Here is a 26174-nt window from a genome sequence, read left to right as displayed (position 1 = left end):
TGGGGGAATCTATTATGGTGTATTTGTTTGTATATATGTATATACATGCTTATATTGTTTGCTCTCTACTGTTTGGAACCATTTGCATTTATCCAAATTTAGCCTTCCTAGAGGGCACCTGGCATCTGGGGCAAGAAACACTGAGGAAAATGGTGTCTGCTGATGCCTTTATACCCAATAAACAGCAGCTATGACGTCGGGTGAAGTGCGACATCAGCCGAGGCCAGACCCAGACTTTGGAATCCGGCCGACCGAAGGGCTGCCTGAGGCAGGACAACCCATATGTTAGGACTGCAGATGCATACCTCTCGGACATCTCCATTTATGGTAGGTACAAAACTGTACTTTTCTTCTCCAGAACTTTCCCAAAAACAGCTGTTGTGGACAATGGTGCTAGACCTGTCCTTTCTAAATACCTTTGTCAAGGTCTCAGTTCAAGATGCTCACCCTACAAACGGTGCTTCCTCTTTTGCCAGACCACTGCTTCATGGTGACCCTGGACGTGAAGAATGCACATTTCCATTTCCCCATTGCTTATTGCTTCAGGAGGTATCTGATATTTGTTGCCTGGTTCACGGTATCAGTTCTCTGCTTTGCCCTTTGGGCTGTTGGAATTGTTGGACCTGCATTCTGGGGGATCTGTTACTCTTGCTGCCCTTCACTGGGCAAGAGTTAGTGATGGAGAGCACAGCTGAGTATCAATTCTGGACTTCCACCTCTTCCTTCCTGTACCAGCACAGTATGTCCAGTAGATTTGTCAGACTTTACTTTGGGAGTTGTCAGTGGGAGTGCAAGTGTAGGCCACTTGGTGGGGGCCCAACGATGCCCAAAAGTACGTCAGTATCCATGAAATGTTGGCAGTGATGCATGCTTTGAAAGCTCTTTAGCACCTATGGACTCTTGTCGTCTTCTGGTGGCTACCGACAACACAGTGATGTGGTACCGCAACAGACGGGGGGATTACAAGGTCATACCCTCTGTACTGGTTGGCAGTGATGGCCTGGGAGATGGTTTTACAGCATTCTACCTCTTCAGGCAACATATCTCCTGTCAGAGCAAAATGTCATGCTACAGACCAAGTAGGTCCTGGGCAGACCTGCATGAATAGCAACGTGGCAGTGGTGTTCCAGAATATATCCAAGGTGTGGGGAATACTTCAAATAGGGCTGGTCACTTCCTTTCATAATATACTGCTGGGGAAATTGTTTCAGACATCCTTGCAGCCATGCTTGGAAGAAAGATACAATGTTAAGTTGTCAATCTCGCCTTCATTCTTGCTGGATGGGTTCAGAGCCGATCCTCTGCTCCGACTCGGCTTATGCCAAAGCTCGAGAGCTATTTTTACCGGCTCGAGGTAACCCTGTATCCCACAATGCTAGGCGCTAACTACCCAGATCTCATTTGCCGCTTAGCTGCGAGGTTGCATTTTTGCCGGCTCTGGTAATTTTTTCAAAAAGAACAGCTTTTTGGGTAAGATTGTTTTCCCTTTTTATTTCAGGTTAGTGTTCTTTATACCCTTGTCCCCTACTTAGAGTAACCTGACTTGTATAGTCCCCTTCTGGGTCTATTTTCTACCATCACCGACTCTTCCTTTCCCTTATACATCTAGGCCTTAGGGCCAAGTTAGTTTTTTGGATAAATTAAAGTCTCTCTTACTTGTAGTTTCAGTCTTTGGTGTGGTGTTGTGACTGAACTAGGTTTTTATTTACTGTAGTGTGTGTGTGTGGTGTTTGGGTGTGTTCCGTTATGTCTAAAGAATCCAAGGTTTCAGGCTTCAAGAAGTGTGACTCGTGCTGTCAGAAACCGTCTCTGACAGACGGTCACACTTCTTGCGTGTATTGCCTAGGCCCTCTGCACCTGCAGGACTCTTGTTCCATCTGCCATGCATTCAGTCTAAGAGTCCTGCAGGAACGCAGGAACAAATTGATTTTGAGAGGCTTATTGAAGCCTGAAGGTTCCCCGGCCAAGTCTTCGTCGGGCAAGACTTCTAAGCCCACTAAATCGTCGGCTCCGAGTTTAGAGGCTCCGACCAGTGGTGCTACTTCTGCTTTGTCATCGGCTCTGGCTGGAGCCAACGCTTCAAAATCTCAATCGGCTCCAATAGTTTTGTCGGAGCCGACTTTGACCCGTAAGTGCTCCAGGTCCCCCTCTTTGGAGTCGGTCCACTCTGCTCCGAGATCTCAGTTGCTTTCGGAGCGCAGTCACCGGTCCCATTCCTCTTGGTCTTCCAGGCTTTTGGACCATGACTTCGAGAAGGTGGTTAGTAGACTCCTTAAGTCGCAGGCACTGGCCCAGATGCTTCATAGCCCTTCTCGACAGACAGTGGCTTTTCCCATTCCATCATCGATTCCTCCTCAGACTCTTCCCTTGAGTTCGGAGCCAGAGTTTGTGGGAGCCGGGACCGTCGACACGTCGGAGCCGACCCATTTCGGCTCCTTCGTCTGCTCCAATTTCTTCTATGGTGCCATACTTGGAGGGATCCGGACGCCGTGACTCCCTCGTCTGCTCAGAGGGGGCGAGTGGCATCGGACCCTTGTCTGACCCTGTTCTCCCCCTCGGAGCCTCGGCGCAGGTGAGTTCGGCTCCGACATCGGCCTTGGAGCCATCCCTCTCCGTGCCGGGAGGGGTCCTTATCTCCTCGGAGCGGGGACCTTTTTCTCTGCCTGATGGGGGTGCCTTCGAGGTCATGAGGAGTGTGCTGGCCCCTGTGCCTGTTCCTCGGTCGGCTCCCTCAGCTCCTCCCAGTGTAGTGCCTGCTACAGTCTCTACTCATCCTCTCGACCCTGACCGCAGAGATCCTACACCTCAGGGGCCCCCATTGGGAGCATCCTCCTCTTCTGAGGCCTCCCCTGATCCATCAGGGGAGCCCCCTCGGAAGAGGAAATTTAAGAGGAAGCATCTGGACTCCCCTGAGTCCGTCACGTCTGATACCGACTTGGATGAGTCGGAGGGGTCCCCAAGATCCCCCTCTGAGGATGTCTCCTTCTCTGACATCCTTGAGATCCTCAAGCAGAGGGGGAACTGGTCTACCCTCAACCCTTCCGAGGACGAGTCTGTCTACCTAGAGGTGTTTGGTTCTCGCCCTTCCACCTCCTGGGTGTCTCCGCCCTTTGACCCCCTTATGGAAGTGGTGGCCAGGAAGGCTTGGACGGCCCCTGACTCTATGGAACCAACCCCACGGAGGCCTTCAAAATTTATCACAGCCCCTGCTGATAAACAGTTTTTGACCAAGGGTGTCCCTGTTGATGCCATGGTGGTGGCGGCAACCACTAAGAAGGAACTGGCTGATCCTTCGGTACCTATCCATCCTCCTAATAAGGAATCTAGGACCATGGATAGGTACGGCAAGCAGATGTTTTCTTCAGCGACCTTTACCATGCGGTCGCTGAATTACTCATGTCATTTCACCTGTCTTCAACGAGACTTGCTCAGAGAAATGGGTGACACGCTACAGGATCCAACAGCTGCGGGGTCTCAGGACAAAGTCAACTCCCAGCTGCCAACCCTAAACTCGATTAACTCCTCTATGCTGCGTATTTCGTATGCGGCCGATGTGGCGAGTAGGGCTGCAGGCACAGGTGTGGCCTTAAGACGGCATGCCTGGATGCGGCTTTGCAACTTTGCTGACCCCTTCAAGGCGTCCTTCACCAACTCTCCCTTTGATGGTTCGGCGTTTGGACCTCAGGTGAAGGATACTTTGACCAGATGCGAACAAGACGGCTAGACTCTCTCTGCCGTGGGAGTCCATTTTTCCACCCCATCCAGACCATACCCCAAAGGTCAGAAGGGTGGAAAAATGTGGTTCCGCAAAACACAGGGAGTCGCGCCGGACGCACGAGGCGAGTTCCCCCCTAGAGGCAGGGGGGGACAATAGACGCCGCCCCAGGGGCAGAGGGCGTCCGCAGAATCAGGGTAGCAGAGAAGCGGTCTCTGGCCAACCCTTCCAGCATCCCTGAGAAGCTGCCTGACTGTCCACCTTCGGAGGCAGTCGGGGGAAGATTATCACTGTACCCAAAAGCCTGGCTTTCCCTTACCGAAGACACATGGGTACGGTTGATCATATCAGAGGGTTACAAAATTCCCTTTGTCCACACCCCAAAACAGCCAAACGGGCCCCTTCCAGATGTTCCACCCGGTCTAAGGGAACAAGCAGTATTAGAAATCTCAAAACTGCTAAGAAAAAGGGCCAGCCAGTCCCAGCAGGCCAACAAAGATCCGGAATCTACTCCAAGTTCTTTTTAGTACCAAGTAAGACAGGGGATTGGAGACCAATTTTGGATCTCAGCAGACTGAACAGGTCTGTTCAAAGAACGAAGTTCTGGATGGTCACGCTACAGTCCATTCTACCCTTTTTGGGTCAGGACCATTGGATGTGCTCTATAGACCTTCAGGATGCATACTACCACATCAAAATGCACAGACGCTCCAGAAGGTTTCTCTGCTTCCGGCTGGGAGCCAATCACTACCAGTTCAGGGCCCTGCCCTTTGGTCTCACTACAGCCCCCCCCCCCCGAGTGTTCAAATGCATGGCAGTGGTTACGGCTCATCCGAGGCGTCAAGGATTCCAGGTGTTTCCATATCTAGACGACTGGCTCCTTAACACCACCACCAGACGTCAACTTATTCAATCCAGAGATTACACCATTCAGATTTGCAAAGAGCTAGGTATCTCCATAAACTTCGAAAATTCTGCCTTGTCTCCTTGTCAGTCTATTACCTTCATAGGTGCCATGCAAAACTGACGGCTCAAAGAATCGCAGATATTCGCGAACATGTTCATATCCTGCTTCACAACAACAAAGTTCAGGCCAAGTTTGTACTGAAGACTCTAGGTCTCATGGCGGCTGCCATTACATTACTTCCCTTAGCTCGATTCCACATGCGACTCCTGCAATGGATGCTCTTCTCTCAGTGGTCCTTCCAGCAGCTCCTGATGTCACACTACATTTTGATAACCCAATCATGCACGAAACACCTGTCTTGGTGGATGGTCTCCCTTCAAGTGTCTCAGGGCAGACCCTTCGTCCCCCCCCCCCCCCGGTTGCTACAGTGACAACGGATGCCTCCCTGATCGGGTGGGGGGGGCATTTTCAGGGCAGGACGGTCCAGGGCACTTGGCAACCTTTCGAGTGCCACCTGCACATCAATGTCCTAGAGATGAGAGCAGTTCTTTTAGCGTTGCAAGCCCTTCAGGACTCTCTTCCCATCGGGATGATTGCAGTTCAGACGGACAATATGTCTGTAGTGTGGTACATCAACAAGCAGGGTGGAACCAAGTCCTATCCCTTATGTCGAGAACCACTCAGACTTTGGCAGTGGGCGATCTCCTCTCAACGGTTTCTGACAGCAATGCATATCCCCGGGAAGTCCAACGTCATAGCGGACAGGCTGAACAGAGCCATTCTCATGCCGTACGAGTGATCTCTCAAGCAGTCAGTGGAAGAAATTTTCAAGAAATGGGGTCAGCCTTGCTGCGATCTTTTCGCTACACCCCAGAACAGCAAATGCCACAAATTTTTCACTCTCTTCCCGGCCACCCTCCCAGAGACGCTCTAGTCCACGATTGGCCCCGGGGTCTCCTGTATGCCTTTCCCCTCTTTCCATTAATCACTCAGTTGATTCAGAAAGCTACCGCCTTTAGATCCATAATCCTCATTGCTCCGTACTGGCCTCGACAAATATGGTTTCCGTTCCTGCACCATTACCTCTTGGAGCAGCCCTGGCATCTGGACCCAGTTCCAGATCTCTTGACCTATCAGTCGTGCAAGCTGCACCAATCTCTCCCCTCTCTCAACCTCACAGCTTGGTTGCTCCACTTCCAACCTTAGCCAGGCTTCCCTTTATCTCCCATTCGGTACGTGACATCATTTTAGCTTCTCACAAATCTTCTACCAGGAGGATTTATGCCAGCAAATGGAAACGTTTTTCCTTCTGGGCAAAATCTAGGAACATAGACCCATTTGTGGCTCCTATCCAATCGGTCTTAGATTTTTTGGCCGAACTCTTTCATTCGGGTTCTTCTTCCTCCACTATCAGAGTCCAGTTAGCGGCCATTTCAAATTTTCATGTTGGCTTGGCAGACTCCTCCATTATGTCTAATAAACTTTGTAAAGCATTCCTCAAAGGTATCTTTTTACTCAGGCCCCCGATTAGACATCCCCCACCGCAGTGGGATTTGAATCTAGTTTTAACCTCCTTGATTCTCCCTCCCTCCCTTTGAACCTGCGGCTTCCTGTTCCTTGAAGTTACTGTTATGGAAAACTTTGTTTCTAGTAGCCATAACCTCTGCAAGGAGAGTCTCAGGACTTCACACCCTTTGCGTTCGTCCTCCTTATCTTGTTTTCCATAAAGATAGTGTCCCTCAGAACAAACCCCTCCTTTTTACCCAAGATATCTTCTGAGGCAAATCTAAACCAGACTATCTATCTCCCAGTTTTCTTCCCTAATTACTCTGACAGAGCAGAACAAAAGTTGCATTTCTTGGATGTTCGCCAACTCCGTTACTACTTGGATAGAACCAAGAAAATTAGGAAATCTGACCAGCTTTTCTTACCTTATGCTGAAGGGAAGAAAGGCCTTCCAGTTTCCAAAGTAACACTTTCTAGATGGTTGGCCACTCATCACTTTCATCTATGAACTGAGGCGTCAAAAGCTTCCTTCAAGACCTAGATCCCATTCAACTAGAGCCTTAGCTACGTCTATAGCCTTTCAGGACAGGTTGCCCTTCGATTCAGTTTGTGCGGCAGCTACATGGGCCTCTCTCCATACCTTTTTCTCATTACAAATTGACATGGCCTCCAGAAGCCGAGTTAACTTTGGTTCCATAGTCCTCAAGAGTCTGTTCCAACGAGCCACCCAGGGTTAAGGTGCTAGGGACGCAGTCCCATCCAGCAAGAATGAAGGCGAGATTGACAACTTAACATTGAGAAGTTATGTACCTACCATAACGTTCCATGTTAGTTGTCTTCTCGCCTTCTTTCTTGCCTCCCGCCCTCCAACCCCCCTAGCCTGGACAGCCCGTTAGGATCCTAAGGAGCCTTGCCTTTCTCCCACTATGGTCTCCAGTAGTTATCCTTTTCTTGGGATGGCTATCTACATGAGTATGCCATTCTCCCCTTTGTTTTGGGGGCAAAACTGCTATAGTGTTAGCTATCAAACGAGATCTGGGTAGTTGGCGCCTAGCATTGTAGGATACAGGGTTACCTCGAGCCGGTAAAAATAGCTCTCGAGCTTTGGCATAAGCCGAGTCGGAGCTGAGGATCGGCTCTGAACCCATCCAGCAAGAAAGGAGGTAAGAAGAAGACAACTAACATGGAACGTTATGGTAGGTACATAACTTCTCATTATCGTTCACTTGGACAAGAATGTTCCTGTATGCGTTTCCACCCTTTCCGCTGATTCCAAGGTACTTCTGAAGGTTCATAAAGAAATGCCAGTAATTATTGTGGTAACCCCCTATTGGCCCAGGCAGTCTTGGTTCTTCAGTCTAATGGTATTGGCCAAGGGCAATTACAGTAGACTTCCTCATACTCTGGATTTGCTCATGCAGTCTCAGGTGCGACTAGTGCACCGCAGTTTGGTGAACTACTCAGTCTTGACTCCATATAGGTACTTGTTTCATGAAGATGTGCAGCAGGTGTTAAAGGAGGCTCGAAAGCATGCTACTAGAAAATCTTATGTTTACAAATGGATGAGGTTTTCTAAGTGGTGCCTAAATGGGAACAGAGGGTCCCTTTAAGGTTAACATCCCTCTGGTCTTGAAATATTTTTGTGAGCTGCTTCAAGGGTGGCTTATTGTATGCAACCATTAAGATACATTTGTCTGTCTGTGCTCATCTAATGATTGATCCTCATGTTTCTTTTCTTTTGGTTAAACAGCTCATGGAGTATTAAGTATGAGACCCCCTTGCAAGCAAATTCCTCCTTCGTGGGATCTCAGCTATGTTTTGGACAAATTCACCTTCCCACCTTTTGAACCTTCCTGTCAGGCTGATCTGAAGTTCTTCACTTGCTAATTGCTCTGACATCTATAAGGTGCGTCTCTGAGCTGCAAGCTCTTATGATGGGATAACCTTACCTGATTTTCCACATGATTAAGTGGTGGTGCACACTAACCTCTCTTTCAGGCCAGAAGTGGTATCAGAATTTACCCTTAGTCTGTTAACTTCTCTCTGTTCACAGAACCTAAGAAGGAAGAGAGGCTACTATACCTTGGATGTGTATCAACAACTCAAATGCTACCTTAAGAGAATGAAACCCCTTTGGAAGTCTTAGAGGCTTTTTATTTCCCACAGAGGGGCAAAGAAGGGTCACTCCATAAGCAAACTATTGTACATTGGTTGTCCTTTAGTGTTGTGTTTGTAATGCCCAGTACGGCAGAATGACTCCAGGCAAGATGAAGGCACATTCTACATGGGTCTTTTCCTCTTCGATGGTGTATTGGAAGGGAGTGGGCTCAAGGTAGTTTAGCGGCAGCAGCTTGGTCCTTTGTACCTCTGCGTAGTACTACAAGTCTGATGCCTTTTCTAAATCCAGAGCTGGCTTCGATAGGACTGTTCTCCAGGGCTTCCTGGACCCTTATCATTCCAGAGTGGGTAAGCTTTGGGAATTTACCTATATGCCAGTAAGACGGTGTGTTTGTTGAACATAGTACAATTGTGCAAGTCCTTTTCGTTGAACATACTACCTTAGAGGCAGTGACCACCCACCATCCCGTTTTTTGGATGTACATAGTTTGGAGTTGCTGTTATGCTTGGCGGCCTTTTTCAGTTTTTAGTTGTAGTTTTTTGATTTTTAGTTTGGAACAGTAACAATTCTCCAGGTATGTTTTCATTTTCTGTTTCTGGACCATATAAAACTGAAAGGGTTCTACTTGTGGGTCTGAAAGGCAGTCCCTGTATTCTCAGATGATTGGTCCATCACACCCAGACAGGAGGAAGAGTTCTGAGCTTTAGTAGACTGCCAGTAAGGCAGTGTTCTACAAACATCTACTGTTACATTAAGTAGGACTTAACCAACTGTACTATCCAGTTGCCTCATAAAGTAGTGAATGATTAAGGAGGCAGGCATAGACCTCCTTATCCGACACCATGTTTGCCTCTCCTGACCAAGTTGCCAAGAAGTCTTTAGGCCTAATTTAAGAATGCCGTTTAACAGATCCCTGCTGCTTGAACTGTCTGTAAAATCTGAACTTGAAAATCAAGTGAGAGGGCAATTCTGTCACCAAGGATTGGGTGAAATTTCAGTTTCTGCAGTGCCTGTTTTCTAGAAAGGAGTGGAGCCTATGCAAGTTACGGATGTTCTTCGTGTTTCACTGTTGCAGTCATTACATTTGGGTTATTTCTTGCAGTAGCCCTCAGTCGGCCTGATTAACAAAGTCTTGGGTCCTGCATCGGTTGCTGTCCCTTCTTTCACGGCATCAGATCGTCAGGGGGTATAAAACATGCAGCTGACACCATTACATCAGTCTTTCTTGCCTTGCGGTGCACGAAGCAGAATCAGTTCGCAAGTGCTGGTCGGCCGACTCCTGAAATTTTCATTGTAGAGTTTCAGAACCAAAGTCTTCAACTATAAAGCTCTAAGTACCCTATTGGGGAAACTTTTTCTTGCTCCTTACTGATGTCAGTAATTGCATTACTTGTGGAAAGCAAATAGCTCACAAAGATTTTCATTCGTACTGTATTCCTTGCCTAGGCCCTGAGCACGACGTACCTTGCTGTCGGTTTTGTGCTTTATTTAATCAGCGCACTATCCGTCTTCTGTATATTTTCTCCTCTAAATATTTCTATTCTCTGTTTACTTATCCAGAAATGTCCGTTAACCATCCGACTACCAGGATTCCAAAAAAACACAAAGATAAAGACAGAGACAGGCTGCGGAGGTCCAAAGCTGCCAACAATGCTTCTCCTAAGCCAGTCGCCAGTACTCAGTGAGGCGCTTTCCCAGCCCCTGATACCCGCCACTTCTGACTCGCAGGCCTGTATTGAGACCCATTTGGCGTGCAGTATGCCGCCAGATTCTTCAACTGTGGAACCTGCGGATGTCTCTACCTTGGATGGGTCCGGAGCCACTGTGCAGGCACTGGCTTTTGAGGGTGCATTCAGGCCTATGGACTTGCATATTAAACCGACGCCTCCTTCATTTAGGCCAAAATCTTGAACCATGCCTACGAAACCGATGCCCAGGCTGCATACTTAGGCCTCTATGCCTAAAAAACAAATGATAATGGCTGAAGATCTTATAACCCTAATCAGGGACATCTGCTTATGAGGATTCTGATGCAGAGGACTCTATTCCCTCTGCTTCCCCTCCAGAGGATTTTTCTTTTGGTGAGACCTTACATACTCTAAGGGAGCATTTCCACTGGGAAAGCCAGGAGTTTTCTGATTCAAAAGAGGCTTAGGGATTTCTTACTACTGCCTCAGCATATGTCTTTAGCTATACCTCCTGTACTAGACATTGTTGATGCCTTTTCAGAATCTAGTTTTTCCCCTGATGCTTTGCCTCCTGCTCCCAGAAAACCTGACAGATAGGTATTACTGGGTTCCTGATTCTCACAAGTTCCTTTTTAAAAATCCAATTGAGGATTCAGAGACATTTCATAGGGACCCAAGGGCATTAAGGCTTCTACTGCTAAAAATCCTACCCTCTCTGTTAGAGACTCCAGGGCACTGGATAGATGGGGTAAGAAAGTTTACACTTATGCAACCTTGGCCACTAGGGCTTTAAACTGCCAGTTTCATATGTTAAAGTATCTGTAACATGTTATTGGATTGCTTAAACAGAAAATGATGATTCCTGACTGCTGAAAATAAAGAATTACAGGATTTAATGCATTCTGCTGAACAGGTTGGAAAACATACTTTGCAATGTGGATTTGCTTCATTAGAGGCCTCTTGCAGGGGTGCTTTTACTGGGTCTGTGCTCAGAAGGCATGCTTAGCTTAAGGAGCAATCTTTGCCTGATAATGTTAAAGCTAAATTGTTGGATGCTCCCTTAAATCAGGACCGCCTGTTCAGCAACAAGGCTGAAGGAGGTTCTTAAAAAGATGGAAGATAAAGCTAAATCTATGAAAACTGTTAGATTTCTTACAAGTTCAGCCTCCTGTATTTAGTAGGCACTGGCCCTCTAAGAATTGGTCCTTTCCAGCCCCTTCCAGGTCTTCTCAAGGCAAACCCGAACACAGCAGAAACACCAGGTTTCAGTCCCAAGGGACACGCGACTAAGCAGTGGGGGGGTTTCCGCCCCCAAATCTGGGAGTAGTAAGACTTCCCCTAAGGAAAACTGTCTCAATTACTTGCTTTTAAAATTTCCAAGCACTTCCCAACTGAATGCTCCGTTAGGCAGAAAGATTGGTCTGCAGACCAAAAACTGGGAACTCATTACCCAGGACAAATGGGTTTTAAATATAGTGTCCCAAGGATACAGATTTCACTTCCACACGTTACCAACACCAAGCAGGTGGCCAGATCTACCCCAAATCAGTGGGCAGAGGCCCAAAATCAAGTACTCTGTCTTAAACATGGCGGCTATTCAGTTGGTACCAGAAGAGGAAAAGGGACAAGGTTTCTATTCAAGATTTTTCCTGGTACCCAGAAAAGGCAATACATGGCGTTCTGTCCTGGACCTTTTTACTCCAAACACCTTTCTGGTGATTCCAAAATGCAAAATGCTGAATCTTCACCAGCTGCTTCCTATGCTAGGCAAAGATGCATGGTTTGGCAGCACTAGACTTAAAAGAAGCATACCTGCACATCCATATCAGTGAGTCTTAACCTACACTTCAAAGCAGGCTACATGCACGATCAGTTCTCTGCATTGCACTTTGGCTTATCTACTGCGCCCAGGCTATTCACAAAATGCCTAGCTCCAGCCATTGCATTTTGCAGGCAAAGAAATATTCAAATATACCCATACCTGAACGATTGTCTAATTCAGGCAGAAAACCAGGACATACTTTTGAATAGTCTGGCCTTTGTTCAAAGGGTACTGACTTGTCTGGGGTTCATAAACGAAAAGAAGTCACACCTGGTACCCTGTCAACAAATTATATTCCTGGGTGCAAGCTTGATACAACTTCCCAGATGGCTTTCCTCATGCCAGAGAAACAGATTCATTTGACAACCTACTTCAAACAAGTGGCCACAAAAACCCAGCTATATCTGCAAGGCAAATACTGCAAGCCTTGGGTTTCATGGCCTCTTGCATTCTTCTAATTCCATATGCAAGGCTGCATATGAGGAAACCACAGTGGTATCTCAAAAGCCTATGGTGTCAACATTCACAGGATCTAGAAGCAAGGATTCCTATCATACCTTGCCTACGCCTAGAGTTCCTTTGGTGGTCAGAGGCCTGCCACCAAAACAGAGGACTACCATTCACACTACCCCCTGCCACCCAAATCTTAACAGACGCATCAGACTATGCATGGGGGGCTCACCTGGCAGGGAAGTGCATTGAGGGCAAACAGACCCCCAAGTCAAATGCACCTGCACATAAATCAAAAGGAAATGTTAGCTGCGCAGAATGCTCTGACAGCCTTCAAGGACCGCATTCTTCCAGGACAACAAATGGTAGACTGACAGAACCACTGTCATGTGGTACATAAACAAGCAGGGGGGTACACATTCTTACCCCTTCTGCAGACTAGCCATGGCATTGTGGAACACAGCCTTGAGCTACCAAGTGAATCTACAAGCTCAATTCCTGCCAGGAAAACTAAATACACTAGCATACGGACTAACCAGAAAACCTCATGGACCCACACGAGTGGAAACTGGAACCAAGGGTTTTCAACATGTTGACAAGCAAATGGGGGGGCCCAGATTATAGACCTGTTTGCCCCTCCCCCAGAACCATCAGACAGATTTTGCACAAGGATTCCCCACAAGCTAGCTTGGAAAGTGGATGCTCTATCCTTCCGCTGGAAAAACTATCAGTTTATGCCTTTCCTCCTCTGCCTCTGATCTCCAAGGTACTACTAAAGATCAAACAGGACAAGCTAAGGACGATTTGAATTGCTCCAGACTGGCCTCGCCGACACTGGTGTACCCAGTCTTGCGCAGTGTGTCACGATTGGCCCCATGGCACCTGCCTCAGACTCCTTCTCTGTTGTCTCAGCAGGAGAAACAGATTCTGCACCCTCAGCTGCAAACCCTGAACCTAGCAGCCTGGCTAATTACTTAATCTGTCCTTTACCATTCCTCAGTAAATCAGTGATGGATATTTTAGATGCAAGGAGACCTAGTACTAGAAAATCTTATGCTGCAAAATGAAAAAGATTTTGTGCCTGGAACCAATCTCAAGGAATGAACGCAGCAGTGCCCAATTTACCTCAGATTCTACAATACTTGACTGAGGTGCTTCATAAGGGCTTGTCCTTTTCCTCCAAAATTCATGCCTCAGCCATTTCAGCTCATTATAACGGTCTCTCCCTTCTCTCGCCCACTGCTCAAGCAGTTCCTCAGAGGGGCCAAAAATTTAAGGCCACCCAGGAGAGCTCCAACTTCAGCCTGGGATCTTAACTTTGTCCTGGAGAAACTCACTCTTCTTCCTTTCAAGCCAGCTGCTACTGCAGATTTAAAATTTATTTCCTGGAAAACAGCTTTCCTTTTAGCAATCACTTCTGCAAGAAGGGTATCTGAATTACAGACCTTTATGGCAGTGGAACCTTTTATCATCTTTCATGCTGACAGGGTGTCCCTCAGAAGCAATCCCTCCTTCATGCCCAAGGTGATATCCAGTGTGGCTCTTAATCAGTCCATTCATTTGCATACCTTCTCTCCTAACCCACAGAACAAAGGGGAATGGATACTGCACTCTTTAGATGTGCGCACACAGCTTAGATTCTGCTTGGACAGGACTAAACCTCAAAGGAAATCTGAACAACTGCTGGTGGCATTTGCTGCAGGGACAGAGGGGAAAGCTATTTCAAAACAAACCATTTCAAAATGGATAGGCCATTGCATTCATTACTGCTATAAACACCATGGAAATCCTATCCCACAGGGCATCAGATCCCATTCAACCAGGGCTGCATCTACATGTACAGCCTTTCTCAGGAGCGTCCCTACTAGGGACATCCTAGAAGCTGCTACCTGGAGTTCTGTACATACTTACACAAAGCATTATCATTTGCCAATTTTCTCTAAATCCAGAGCTGGTTTTGCCACTGCAGTCTTGCAGGGCCTTATAGCTGGTCCTAATTCTATTTAAATTCCTCCTCCCAACCTTAGCTTTGGGAATCTACCCAAATGTAATGACTGCAACAGTGAAACATGAAGAACATAGTATAGTTGTGTACACTTACCATAAATGTAGATGTTTGAGTGTATTCACTGTTGCAGTTCTGGTTACCCTCCCTCCAGGCCCCCTTTCTTCTTTTGGCTGTACCTCTACACACTCACTATGCTCAAAAAGCTTTGTGGCGTATTTCCTTTTTTGTTGGAGGTGTATCCGTGTATTTTTAGATTTAATTGCTTCCCATTAGAGGGGCACCTGACATCTCGGGCAAGAAAAACTGTAATGGCGTTGGCTGCATGTTTATACCCCTGACAACCTGATGTCATGGAAGAAGGGGCGGCAGCAACTGACGCAGGACCCAAGACTTTGTTAATCAGGCTGACTGAGGGCTACTGCAAGCAAATAACCCAAATGTAATGACTGCAACCGTGAAATAACTTCTACATTTATGGTAAGTGTACACAACTGTACTTTCCCTTGCCTGCAACAATAATTTTGGAGGTTCTGGGCAGTGCTGCAGGGGGTGCAGTAACTTTCAGAAGAGCCACGCTTCCGGAGGAGATGGGCTTCAGCAGCTTTCAAATCCCAGAGACCCACCCCCCCCCCTGCTCACTGGCAGTCTGTGATAATCTTTTCCTCCACCTCTCAGCATGGAAGACATCACACATGACAAATGAACCTTTCCTTTCTTCATCCCAAACCAGCCCCCCCCCCCCTTCAGTCATACTCCATAAAAGAATAGTGGCAAAGCTTTGAGGTCCAGAGCCATCTAGGAAGTGCCACATTGCATGAAGGCATAGCTTTTACTCGAAAGTAGTTCTTTGAATCTTCAGCATGCATACCTGCATTTTATGTGCCAGGGTGCGCAGGACGTTTCTTGCTTCCGAACTCAAGCCAGTCATTTTCAGTTAAAGATGCTGCCATTTGGTCTCACTGCAGCCCCCAGTGTGTTTACCAAGTCCTTGTCCATAGTTGTGGCAGCCCTCCAAACCAGAGATTCCAGGATCTTCCCTACCATGACTGGCTTATTGCAGCCCTCACAATATGGGGTCTTATTGCTTCTCAGGGACCATGTATAAGATTTTCTACTCCTTGGGAATAACCGTAAATCATACAAAGTCTCATTTGCATTGCAAATGCTCTGGCCTGCTGCATTTTCCTGTCAAGAAAGCTTCAGCTTATTAGATCAATAAATCTCGTAATACACAGCATATGAATCCCTGCAGTTCAGTGGGACTCATGTCCATGATCTTCAAGATTGCTACTTCTGGGCTCCTGAGGTAAAGTGGGATCAGCTTGTAAGTCCCTCCATGTGCTCCACTTAGGATATCTAGCAAATTTAAGGAGCATTTCCTTTGACCGATTGGTGAATCAAATGTATCAAGCATGTTCTGACCCCCAGGGTGACCGTGACCACTAAAGCTCCTCTGCTGTCAGATGGGGGAAACCATATATTTCAAAACACACAATTAACCCAAAAGACTATTATGTACATCAACATTCTAGAAGTAAGGGCAGTCTCTCACCTAGTTGAAGTTCCAGAACTCCATCCCCTCTCATGCAGTAACTGTTTATTATATATTGGCATTGGTTTGGTATACTAACAAGGAAGGGGGAACTCACTTTCATCTTTTGTTAGAAATTTGAGAATATAGTAATGGGTCTTTGCCACTTCTCACCTTCCTATTGCTGTTTAAATCTGGGCTTAACTAGTCTTGTTTTGTTGATGGGGGAGGAGCTTTGCTCTCACCTGTTTACGTCCCTGTCCAATTCCAAATATGTTAAGATGTCCTATTCATATGCTCCAGTATTCATCACATAAGTGGATGTACCTTCAGCAGGTACCACAGCGTATGCCCCGAAGGAGTCCACTGGCACATTTCATGAAGGAAGGGCAGGCATTGAATCAGGGCAACGAAGGGGAGGCCAGGCTCTCATTACATCTGAGGGCTCTCATGGTGTCACACAGATCATGGTGCATAAAGATTTTCTTTCGGATATCGAGTGTAGGCCGACGTCTTGTCTACTGCATGTAAACCACCTTACTTTGTGTAATGAAATAGTACCATTGAAAGCTATTCCCTTATTCATGACCAAGATAATTACAGAACTGTCCCTGAGCCATTCTGTTATATGTAGTGCCGAAATGAACATTTACGTATACCAGATGTGCATAAACAGCTTCAGTACTGTGAGAAAAAAACAGCCATTCGGTAAGGAGACAGAATACCTGCCCTGTATATAAATAGCCTTTGTTTAAAGGCTGGCAATTTATTTCTTAACCATTGTAAGCCTACTTCATGTTCTGCTACATCAGCACCTGCAGTGTACTTCAGAAATTAACACATTTTGAAAGTGCCATAAGAGACCACTTCCTACATCTTAATTAAACACTACAAGCTTGGAGAGACTATTCTGAGGGAGGGTGTGCTTTGGTGTAGTGCTTTAGCAGATTCTAGAACTCTCCACTTCCCATAGATTTTCAAATAATCAGTAGTCTACCAAATGTTAGGATTTATTATTGTAGTAATCCTCTATAAAAAGTTGTTATAGTAATGTGGATTGTAAAATTAGCATTTCTCTCAGTTGTTGCTATATCTGTATTACTTTCTGATCTGTTTTTGATACGTACAGCTTATGGCTTCTCTGTTCTCTCTTCTTTGTAAATTATTTCACCCGGGCAGTACCTGCAAATGGTTAGTTTTTGATCATCATACCACATCGGTAATCAAGTATAAAATAAAATGAAAAATAAAATGTACATACTAGAACAAGTAGTTCTTTGAGTAGATGTCACGGTAACAGTAATACCACACTTCCAAACATCCTAAGGTGTGTGTAGCTCTTAACTGTTTAACAATGTTTCACTCGGTGCTGGAATAGTTAAGAAAATGTAGTCCAAAACAGTAATGGTCTACAATATCCTCACTTTGTGAGGGCTGGAAAGATCATAGCAGCAGTGACTGTATAAAGCACTATTCCCCCCACCAAATAAGGCTCCGTGGAATGTTGGCATAAAATCAACAGCGACTTTCAGTAGGAATAAAAATGCAGCTGAAAAACTCAAATGTAATGCTTGCTTTTGCTTTCATTTACCTTTCCTCAAAGGTCTACTTTATCACAGTTAACTTTGGAGAGCTCTAATTGTTAAAAAGCAGGAAAATTGTTTGCCAGACTGTCATCTGAGGAAAAGCTTATTCTAGTGCAACTCAGATGTTCATCATGTTTCATTGTTGCAGTCATGACTGTAGGGGTTCTTCCCTGCCGGCAGGCAGTCCTCGGTCGGCCAGAATCCCAAAGTTGGGTCCGGCGTCGGCTGTTCAGCCATGCTCCCTGATGTCAGAGTGCCAGGAGTATAAAGCTGACAGCCGGCGCCATGTTCTCCAGTCTTTCTTGCCGTGCGGTGATAGCAGTTCGCAAGTGCCAGTCTGCTGACTCCTGACGAACTTTTCTGAACAGTCTTCAGTCCGAAGACTTTCTTCTCCTACTCAAAGCTAAGTACCCCGTTGGGGAAACTTTTTTCTTGCTCCAGTCCGATGTCAGAAAAAGTTAATAATTGTATTTCATGTGGGAAGCAAATACCTCATAAGGATTTTCATTCTTACTGTATTCCTTGCTTAGGCCCTGACCACGATGTAGCTAGTTGTCTGTTTTGTCGTAGATTCAATCAACGTACAATTAAACGAAGGTACGATTTTGCACTTCATTACATTGGTAGGCGTTTTAATTACAAAATGTCGTCTGATATGGTTCCGGCTACCGGAGTTCACAAACGACGCAAGGACAAAGACAGGCCTCCGAGGTCCAAATCTGACGATATTGTACAAGCAGAGCCAGCTTCAGGTTCGGCCGTCGTTAGTGAGGCGCTTTTGCAGCCCCTGTCGGCCATTTCGGAACCGATGGCCGAAACGGACTCCCACGAGGAGCCCACTAGGCCTTTGAATAATTCTGTTGCAGGACCTTCGGACAATGCTCCTTCAGATGAGTCCGGAGCCGCTGTGCAGGTACTGGCTTCCGAAGGGGTTTTCAGGCCTACTCAGCTTTTAATAAAGGCAAATCCAAAGACAAAGGCAAAGACTCCTTCCAAATCAAAGACTGCAACACAGGCCTCTTCTGATCCGGCTCCCAAGTCACAGAAACAGTTACTTAAGATGGCAGAGGGCTTACTTACTATGATTAGGGGTTCACATCCCCCTCCAGATGAAAAGCCAAGGCAGGAAGTTTATTAGGACTCCTCTGATCAGGCTTCTGTTTCTTCTTCTGACCAGGATTATTCTTTCCCTCCTTATGAGGATTCTGATGCTGAGGAATCCATTCCCTCAGCTTCTCCCCCTGAGGATTTCTCTTTTGGGGAAACTTTGCATGAAATGAGGGAACATTTTCACTGGGAAGGAAAGGAGTATTCAGAATCTAAGAAAAGACTAAGGGATTTTCTTCTTCTTCCCCAACATAGACCCCTGGCTATTCCTCCTATTTTGGATATTGTGGATGATGCTTTTTCTGAGGCTAACTTAACCCCTGACTCTTTTCCTCCAGCTCCTGTTAAGCCTGACAGATATTACAGGGTTCCTGATTCCCACCAGTTTTTATACAAGAACCCTACTGCTGACCCTGAAACCATTTATCAGGGTCCTAAGGGGGTTAAGGCTGCTTCTGCTAAAAACCCCATTCCCACTGAGAAGGATTCCAGATCTTTAGAAAGATGGGGCAAAAAAGTGTACACTTCTGCTACTTTATCTATTAGGGCTTTAAACTGTCAGTTTCATATGCTGAAATACCAGCAATTTCTCCTGTCTGTTTTAAAACAAAAGCTAACTTCCATTTCCGCCTGTGCAGATAAGGAATTACATGATTTAATGCATGCCACTGAACAAGTTGGGAAGCATGGTTTACACTGTGGTTTTGATGCCTTGGAGGCTTCTTGTAGGGCTGCTGCCTCTGGTACAGTAATTAGAAGGCATGCATGGTTAAAGGAACAAAATTTGCCAGATCAAGTAAAAGCTAAATTATTGGATGCTCCTGTTCAGCATAACATTTGGATCTAAAGCTGAAGAGGTGATTAAAAAGATGGAGGATAAGGCTAAATCCATGCAAACAGTTAAAGATTTCTTGCAAGTACAGCCACCCAGATTTAGTAGGAATTGGCCTACAAAAAATTGGTCCTTTCCCAATTCAGACAGGCCTCAGAGGGGTAGATACAGACGCTCACGAGGAAGGCCTCAAACACAAGCCTCTTATAGACCAAGACAGTGGACTACTTCCACCCCTAGGGGAGGAGAGAACAGGTCGCAAGCTCATAGGAAATGGACTCAATGACTCCCTCTGTTGGGCTGCAGGAACTTCTTGCCTGGAAGCCCCTCTCGGAGGAAAACTTTCTCTTTTTCACCTAAATTGGACTCGTATAACCCAAGGCAAGTGGGTTCTGGATGTAGTTTCAAGAGGTTACAAATTCCATTTTCATACCTTACCAAGGCCAAGGGGATGGCCAGATCTTCCAAAACATCAATGGACAGAGGCCTTAAACCAGGTGGAAGCTCTTTTGGCTATGGAAGCCATAGAACTAGTTCCACTTTCAGAGATGGGACAAGGCTTTTATTCAAGGCTCTTTCTAGTCCCCAGGAAACAAACTTCATGGAGACTCATTCTGGATCTGTCAGTCGTGAACACTTTTCTAGAGATACCAAATTTCAAGATGCTAACTCTACAGCAGCTACTTCCAATGCTGACCAAAAATACATGGATGGTAACATTGGATTTAAAGGAGGCATATTTACACATTCCCATCAGGCAGGAGCACAGAAAATACCTCGGGTTCAAGGCCGGATCGAGGCACTTTCAATTCTCTGCGCTGCCCTTTGGATTGTCTACTGCGCCCAGGGTCTTCACTAAATGCCTGGCTCCAGTAGTAGCTTATTGCAGACTCAAGGGAATTCAAACTTACCCCTATCTGGACGACTGTCTTATTCAGGCAGACAGCAAGGAGGTCTTACTACAGCATCTACAGTTTGTTCAAAGTCTTCTCAAGTTCCTGGGATTCACTGTAAACATAAAGTCAAATTTGACACCCTCACAACAGATTATTTTTCTGGGTGCTTCTCTAAACACAACAACCCAGATGGCATTTCTGACACATGAAAAACAGTTACAGCTGGCTCTAACTTTCAAAACCTTGTCAACTTTAACTCTGCTATCTGCAAGGAGATTCCTGCACGCTTTGGGTTACATGACCTCCTGCATCCTTCTTGTACCATATGCAAGGCTACATATGAGGAAAATACAGTGGTACCTAAAAAGTGTATGGTCGCAGCATTGCCACAGTTTAGACATTCTGATCTCCGTCCTGCCTTGTCTTCAAAAGGAATTCCTTTGGTGGTCCAAAGCATGCACTCTAAACAAAGGAAAACCCTTCTATCTGCCTCCGGCCACTCTGATACTAACCACGGATGCCTCAGATTATGCATGGGGAGCCCATTTTCAGGGCAACTATCTGCAGGGCCTTTGGACAAAGGATCAGAAGCACCTGCATATCAATTTAAAGGAAATGTTAGCCGTTCAGAAGGCTCTATTGGCCTTCAGGATTCTTCTACAACCAGGACAACTATTGATACGGACAGACAACACCACAGTTATGTGGTACAGAAACAGGCAAGGGGGATCTCATTCCTACCCCCTTTGCAGACTAGCCATGGAAATATGGAACACAGCTCTAGCTTGCAATCTGGACCTTCAAGCTCAGTTTCTACCAGGGAAGCAAAACTTCCTGGCAGACAGTCTGAGCAGAAACCTTTCGGACCCACACGAGTGGATGCTGGACACCGAAATATTCAGGATGATAACAGCAGTCTGGGGATGTCCTCACATAGACCTCTTTGCATCCCACCTCAGTCATCCACTACAGATTTTTTGCACCAGGACTTTCCACGAACAAGCTTGGAAAGTGGATGCACTATCATTCAGTTGGAGAAACCTCTCGGGATATGCCTTTCTGCCTCTTCCTCTTCTTCCACGGGTATCATTAAAGATCAAACAGGACAAGCCCAAGATGATAATCTTGCTGGCCCCAAATTGGCCTCGACAGTTTTGGTACTCAACTCTGAAAAACCTATGTCTGGAGCCCCCTTGGGTTTTACCACAGACTCCAAACCTTCTGTCCCAGCACCAGGGTCAGGTTCTACACTCCCATGTCAGAACTCTCAGCCTGGCGGCCTGGTTAATCCAGGGTCTTTGATACATTCTCTCCTACCCAAGCAGGTTATGGATGTCATTTTAGAAGCCAGACATCCTAGCACTAGAAAATCTTATGCAGGAAAATGGAAAAGATTTTGTTCCTGGATGCAGACTCAGGATTCTAATCCTCTTCTTCCTAACATTCCTTTGATTTTACTTTTACCTGACAGATCTCTTACATAAGGGTCTCTTTCTCTTCCATTAAGATACATGCCTCTGCTATTTCCGCTCATTATAATACAGACCCTCCAATCTTTTCCCACCAGCTCATGAGACAGTTTCTCAGAGGAGCTAAGAACTTAAGACCTAGATCTCCTCCCATTCCTGCTTGGGATCTCAACTATGTTTTGGAAAAGCTCACCTTGCCTCCTTTTGAGCCTGCTGCCTCTTCTGACATCAAGTTTTTATCTTGGAAAACAGCCATCCTCTTAGCTCTGACCTCTGCCAGGAGAGTTTCAGAGTTGCAAGCTCTTATGGCTGTAGAACCTTATATTTTTCATCAAGACAGGGTGTCTTTAAGGACTAATCCTACTTTCATGCCTAAGGTGGTTTCCAAAGTGGCTTTAAATCAAAACTATTCACTTGCCAACTTTTTTCCCCACTACTCAAAATAAAGGGGAAAGGATCTTACATTCCTTGGATTTACACAAGACAACTACGTTTTTACCTGGACAGAACCAAGGACATCAGAAAATCAGAGCAATTTGTTTCTTATACTTCAAGTTCCCAAGGTAAAGCCATTTCAAAACAGACCATTTCTAAATGGATTGCTTATGGAATCAGATTTTGTTATTCACACCATGGAAAGCAAATCCCAGGGAGTATACGTACTCATTCCACCAGAGCTGCTGCCACTTCCGCTGCCTCAGGGGAGTTCCTACCAAAGACATTTTGGAAGCTGCAACTTGGAGTTCAGTGCATACTTTTTCAAAGCACTACAATCTACCTCTCTACTCTAAGACTAGGGCAGGCTTTGCTTCTGCAGTCTTGCAGAGCCTTTTAGCCGCCCCTTCTTCTTTATGACCACCTCCCTTTCATTCTGCTGTGGGATTCTACCCTACAGTCATGACTGCAACAGTGAAACACTGAATATAGTACAGTTGTGTACACTTACCATAAATGTAGATGTTAGAGTGTCTTCACTGTTGCAGTCGGGGTTTCCCTCCCTCCTGTCCCCTCTTATTTTTACTTTTGTGTGGTTCCTTTTTCCTCCATTCTTCTGAGGTGTATTTGCAAAGGTTATGGGACCTTACTCATTTTGGGACTCCTGACATCTGGGGCAAGAAAAACTGGAGAACATGGCGTCTGCTGTCGGCTTTATATTCCTGGCGCTCTGACGTCAGGGAGCATGGCTGAACAGCCAACGCCGGACCCAGACTTTGGGATTCTGGCCGATCGAGGACTGCCTGCCGGCAGGGGAGAACCCCTACAGTCATGACTGCAACAGTGAAGACACTCGAACATCTACATTTATGGTAAGTGTACACAACTGTACTTTTCTTTCCATCCACCAGAGCTCTTAATATTTTTGCAGTAATTTCCAATCATTGTCTCCCAAATTTTTTGACAAAATCAACTTGTATCCATACAGTGTAGTAACATGGTTATTTTTCAAGACCCCTAAGTGTTACTGAACTGTAGACAAAAAGTGATTACATTCATTAGATTCAGTCTTAAAATGAATTTTATAAATCAAGTAAATATTAATGATTGTAATGTTTGAAAACGGCTTACAGTATCATAGTAATCACTCAAGCTATACTCATCTGTGGCATATGATGCTAAGCAGTTTTGTGTTGGTTGACTCTTGCAATATTCACAGCAATATGAAATTGGTGCCTTCACTAACCTCCAAGCAATGAAACATTTCTAAGGAGGACCCTAATCCTGCCCTAGGCAGGTGTATTATGCACCCCTCCGTGTATGTGCCTGCTTTTAGCCTCCTGCTAATGAGGGCTGCTGTCACCAGCTTCAGATGCTTACTTCAGCTGTCCTTGGCCAGTCTTGTGTTGCTCAAATCTCTACTTGCATGGTTCAGCCTACAGGAAGTAGTCTGTCCTCCCCCACTTCCACTTCTCACAAGCACACAGAATGGTAGTGAGTGAGTTTTTTTCAATAACCAGGCCATTTTTTGAACTCTGGGCAGCCTGGGTTATAGCAAAGACATAAGTCACATTTCAGTGTGTATGTATCCAAGACTGTAAATTTCTGGTATTACTGTGCATTGCCGATCTAATACGTAAAAGCATTTCTTTTTACTTTATTTAGGCTGAGAATATTTACAATGATGAAGAACCAGACATCCCAGCCTCTGAACTAGAAGGTCCAGGATCTTAAAACCCACTGCTATTGGAAATGTGCACTCAAATGAATCTTTTTGTTAATGATTGTCAAACGTTTGTAGATTTTTTCATTTGTGCTTTATATTGACAGCGTTTTCAAACATGTTGCCTAATGAAGGCTTGCTTGTCAAGCAGGGGAATAAAACTCTTGTACAGACAACTGGTGGAATTTTATGGGATGGAAGTAGAAGTCACAAATTCAGATGTGCAAAATGTTTGTCCTGAAATGTATATATTTTTGACTTGGTCAATGGGTGTAACTTTCTGTCTTTTACCCTTTTATTCTTAAATCTGACCTGATCATCTGTAACACAAGCTATTTTATGACCTTTAAATATACAAAGAAAAACTAGTATACCAAATGGCTTATTTGTTAATTGCATAATGAATTGTAAATGCTTTGCACACTTTTTGAAACTTGTAAAAATGTCTTACTATGTACAGTTAAACCTGCAAAAAAAGTGTAACATAGTGAGCTAATAAAATGTTTTGGTAAAAAAAAATATATAAAATAAACTACAACTTGAGTGTCTAATAACTTTTGCTTGATCTGTCTCTATAGACAAACGTAAAGTTAGAAATTTGAATTTGACTAGCACTTTTATGATTTTAAAGTACATTTATGATTTCAATGTACTTTCTCAAGCCATTACTCTAAATATATTTTTGTGGTATATTTCCAGAGTGGCTGCAGGGTCCCTAGCCAACAGATATACAAAGACAAGATATCTGGACAGTGGGGTATAAGAAAGGCATCAACAGTGCCATCTTCAGTCTTTTATAGCAGTGCAGTCCAAGGCGCTTCTCGTGTGTTTAAAACACTGGCCAAGTCCGTTGGTCAGTTCATTTTTCTAGAATGTCTCCTTCCAGTCAGATCAGAGTACCTTGTTGGGAATTTTTGTCTATTAATTTAATGTTTAAAAAGGTCAGTTGCTTGAAGTATGGGAAGCAAATCCCACAAGTTTCAGTCATTTCAGTTCTGCTTGGGGCCTCAGTATGACTTGCTTAATCAATCAGACTGTTCTAAATTCTTAGCAGAAACCCTCAAATTTAAGGCTGAGGGTATTAGCCACCCATATAGAGTTCTCAATTTTAGTTCCCCTAGTGGCTTAACCCACAGCTACTGCTGGGCCTTCACGAACACCAGCTTCTACTAGCATCATTCCAAAGAAATGGAAAGACTAAATCAAGGACACTGATGTTCTCTATAAAGCTGCAGCTGTAGTTCGAAATCAACCAACAAGCCAGGTGAGGTGCCTTTGCAGCCCCCCTGGTCTGGCAACATCTAGGCCTGAGCTCACTGGTGCAATCCCTGAGGAGGCTGCCATGGTTTCCAGTCCACCTACCACTGCTACCCGACAAGGGTCTTTGAAGTCGCAGGGCAGGCCACAGCTTCTGACGTTTGGGTTGTGGGCCTTGAGGAAAACACCATGCATTCCTCAGCTACTGAAGTTGCAGTCAGATTATTTCAACCTCAGGTCTTTCCTTCTAAACGGATACCTAAACCAAATCGAACCATTTTTTTTTTGCCTCTGCCCTTAGTTCAGCTTGGGCTGAAACCCAAGACTACTTAAAAATGGCATAGGAATTCATGGCCTTCCAGGGAGTCGTCCTACACGTGCTCCTGAAGCCTCTGCATCTAAAAGTAACAGAGGTGGCCTTTCGGGAAAACTCAGAATCTGATGCCTCTTTCATTCTTCCTCGCAGTTTGGTTACAATTCCGACCCTCGGATCCGACTCGGACGCATTTTTACAGACTAGGATCCAAGTTTTGAGCTCCTTCCATTTCCCATAATGCACTGTCCTCTGCCTAACTACCTCAAATCTTGTTTGCCACCAGCAGTGACAGATGTGGTTTCTCAAGTCTTGAGCATTTTTCGTGATATTGACATTAGGATTTCGATATTTATCTCCAATCTGCCAGATAAGTGCCTTTTTTCCTCCCCTTCCGTAGCAGTGCAGGGTTAGAATCTTTCCTTTCTTATTCTGCTGTTCGGTTTAGCCCACGCTTCTCTTTCCCCCCTCTTCTAGCCATTTTGTAGGCTTGCTTTTTTTCTCCAGTTAAAAAGAAAATTGTAGTCTTCGTTTTGTTTAGCTATTTTTGATTAGGTCTGTTTAAAGTGAAATAGTTGTCTTTGCTGTTATTGCTGTGTTTGGGTTGTTTTTTGTGGTGTGCTTTGCTGTACTATGTCAGATAAACCAGAAGGTTTTAAGAGGTGTTCTGAATCTGAAATTCCCACATTCTGATGCACGGAATTTGTCTATTGCCTTTGCCCTGAGCATCTGCTGCTGGCTTGCTCTCTCTGTGAAGGCTTCAACCCTAGGGCTATCGTTGACTGTAAAAGTAAGCTAATCCTCAAGGAC

General features: G+C 45.3%; 1 protein-coding gene across 2 annotated transcripts in view; it reads left to right on the top strand.

Annotated features, from left to right (window-relative positions):
- RBBP7 (RB binding protein 7, chromatin remodeling factor) overlaps positions 1-24348 on the top strand; it is a 917024-nt gene extending 892676 nt beyond the window's left edge. For both annotated transcript variants that reach the window (XM_044073050.1, XM_044073051.1), the window contains exon 12: positions 23737-24348. In XM_044073050.1, coding sequence (XP_043928985.1) covers positions 23737-23805 — 69 coding nt within the window. In that variant the 3' untranslated portion in view covers positions 23806-24348. The remainder of the gene's footprint in view (positions 1-23736) is intronic.
- The last annotated feature ends 1826 nt before the right edge of the window (positions 24349-26174 follow it).

The sequence above is a fragment of the Protopterus annectens genome, chromosome 5.part1 (genome assembly GCF_019279795.1).
Source record: "Protopterus annectens isolate FY-2018-M chromosome 5.part1, PAN1.0, whole genome shotgun sequence".
Lineage (NCBI taxonomy): Eukaryota > Metazoa > Chordata > Ceratodontiformes > Protopteridae > Protopterus > Protopterus annectens.
This window is presented reverse-complemented; position numbering and strand designations above follow the sequence as displayed.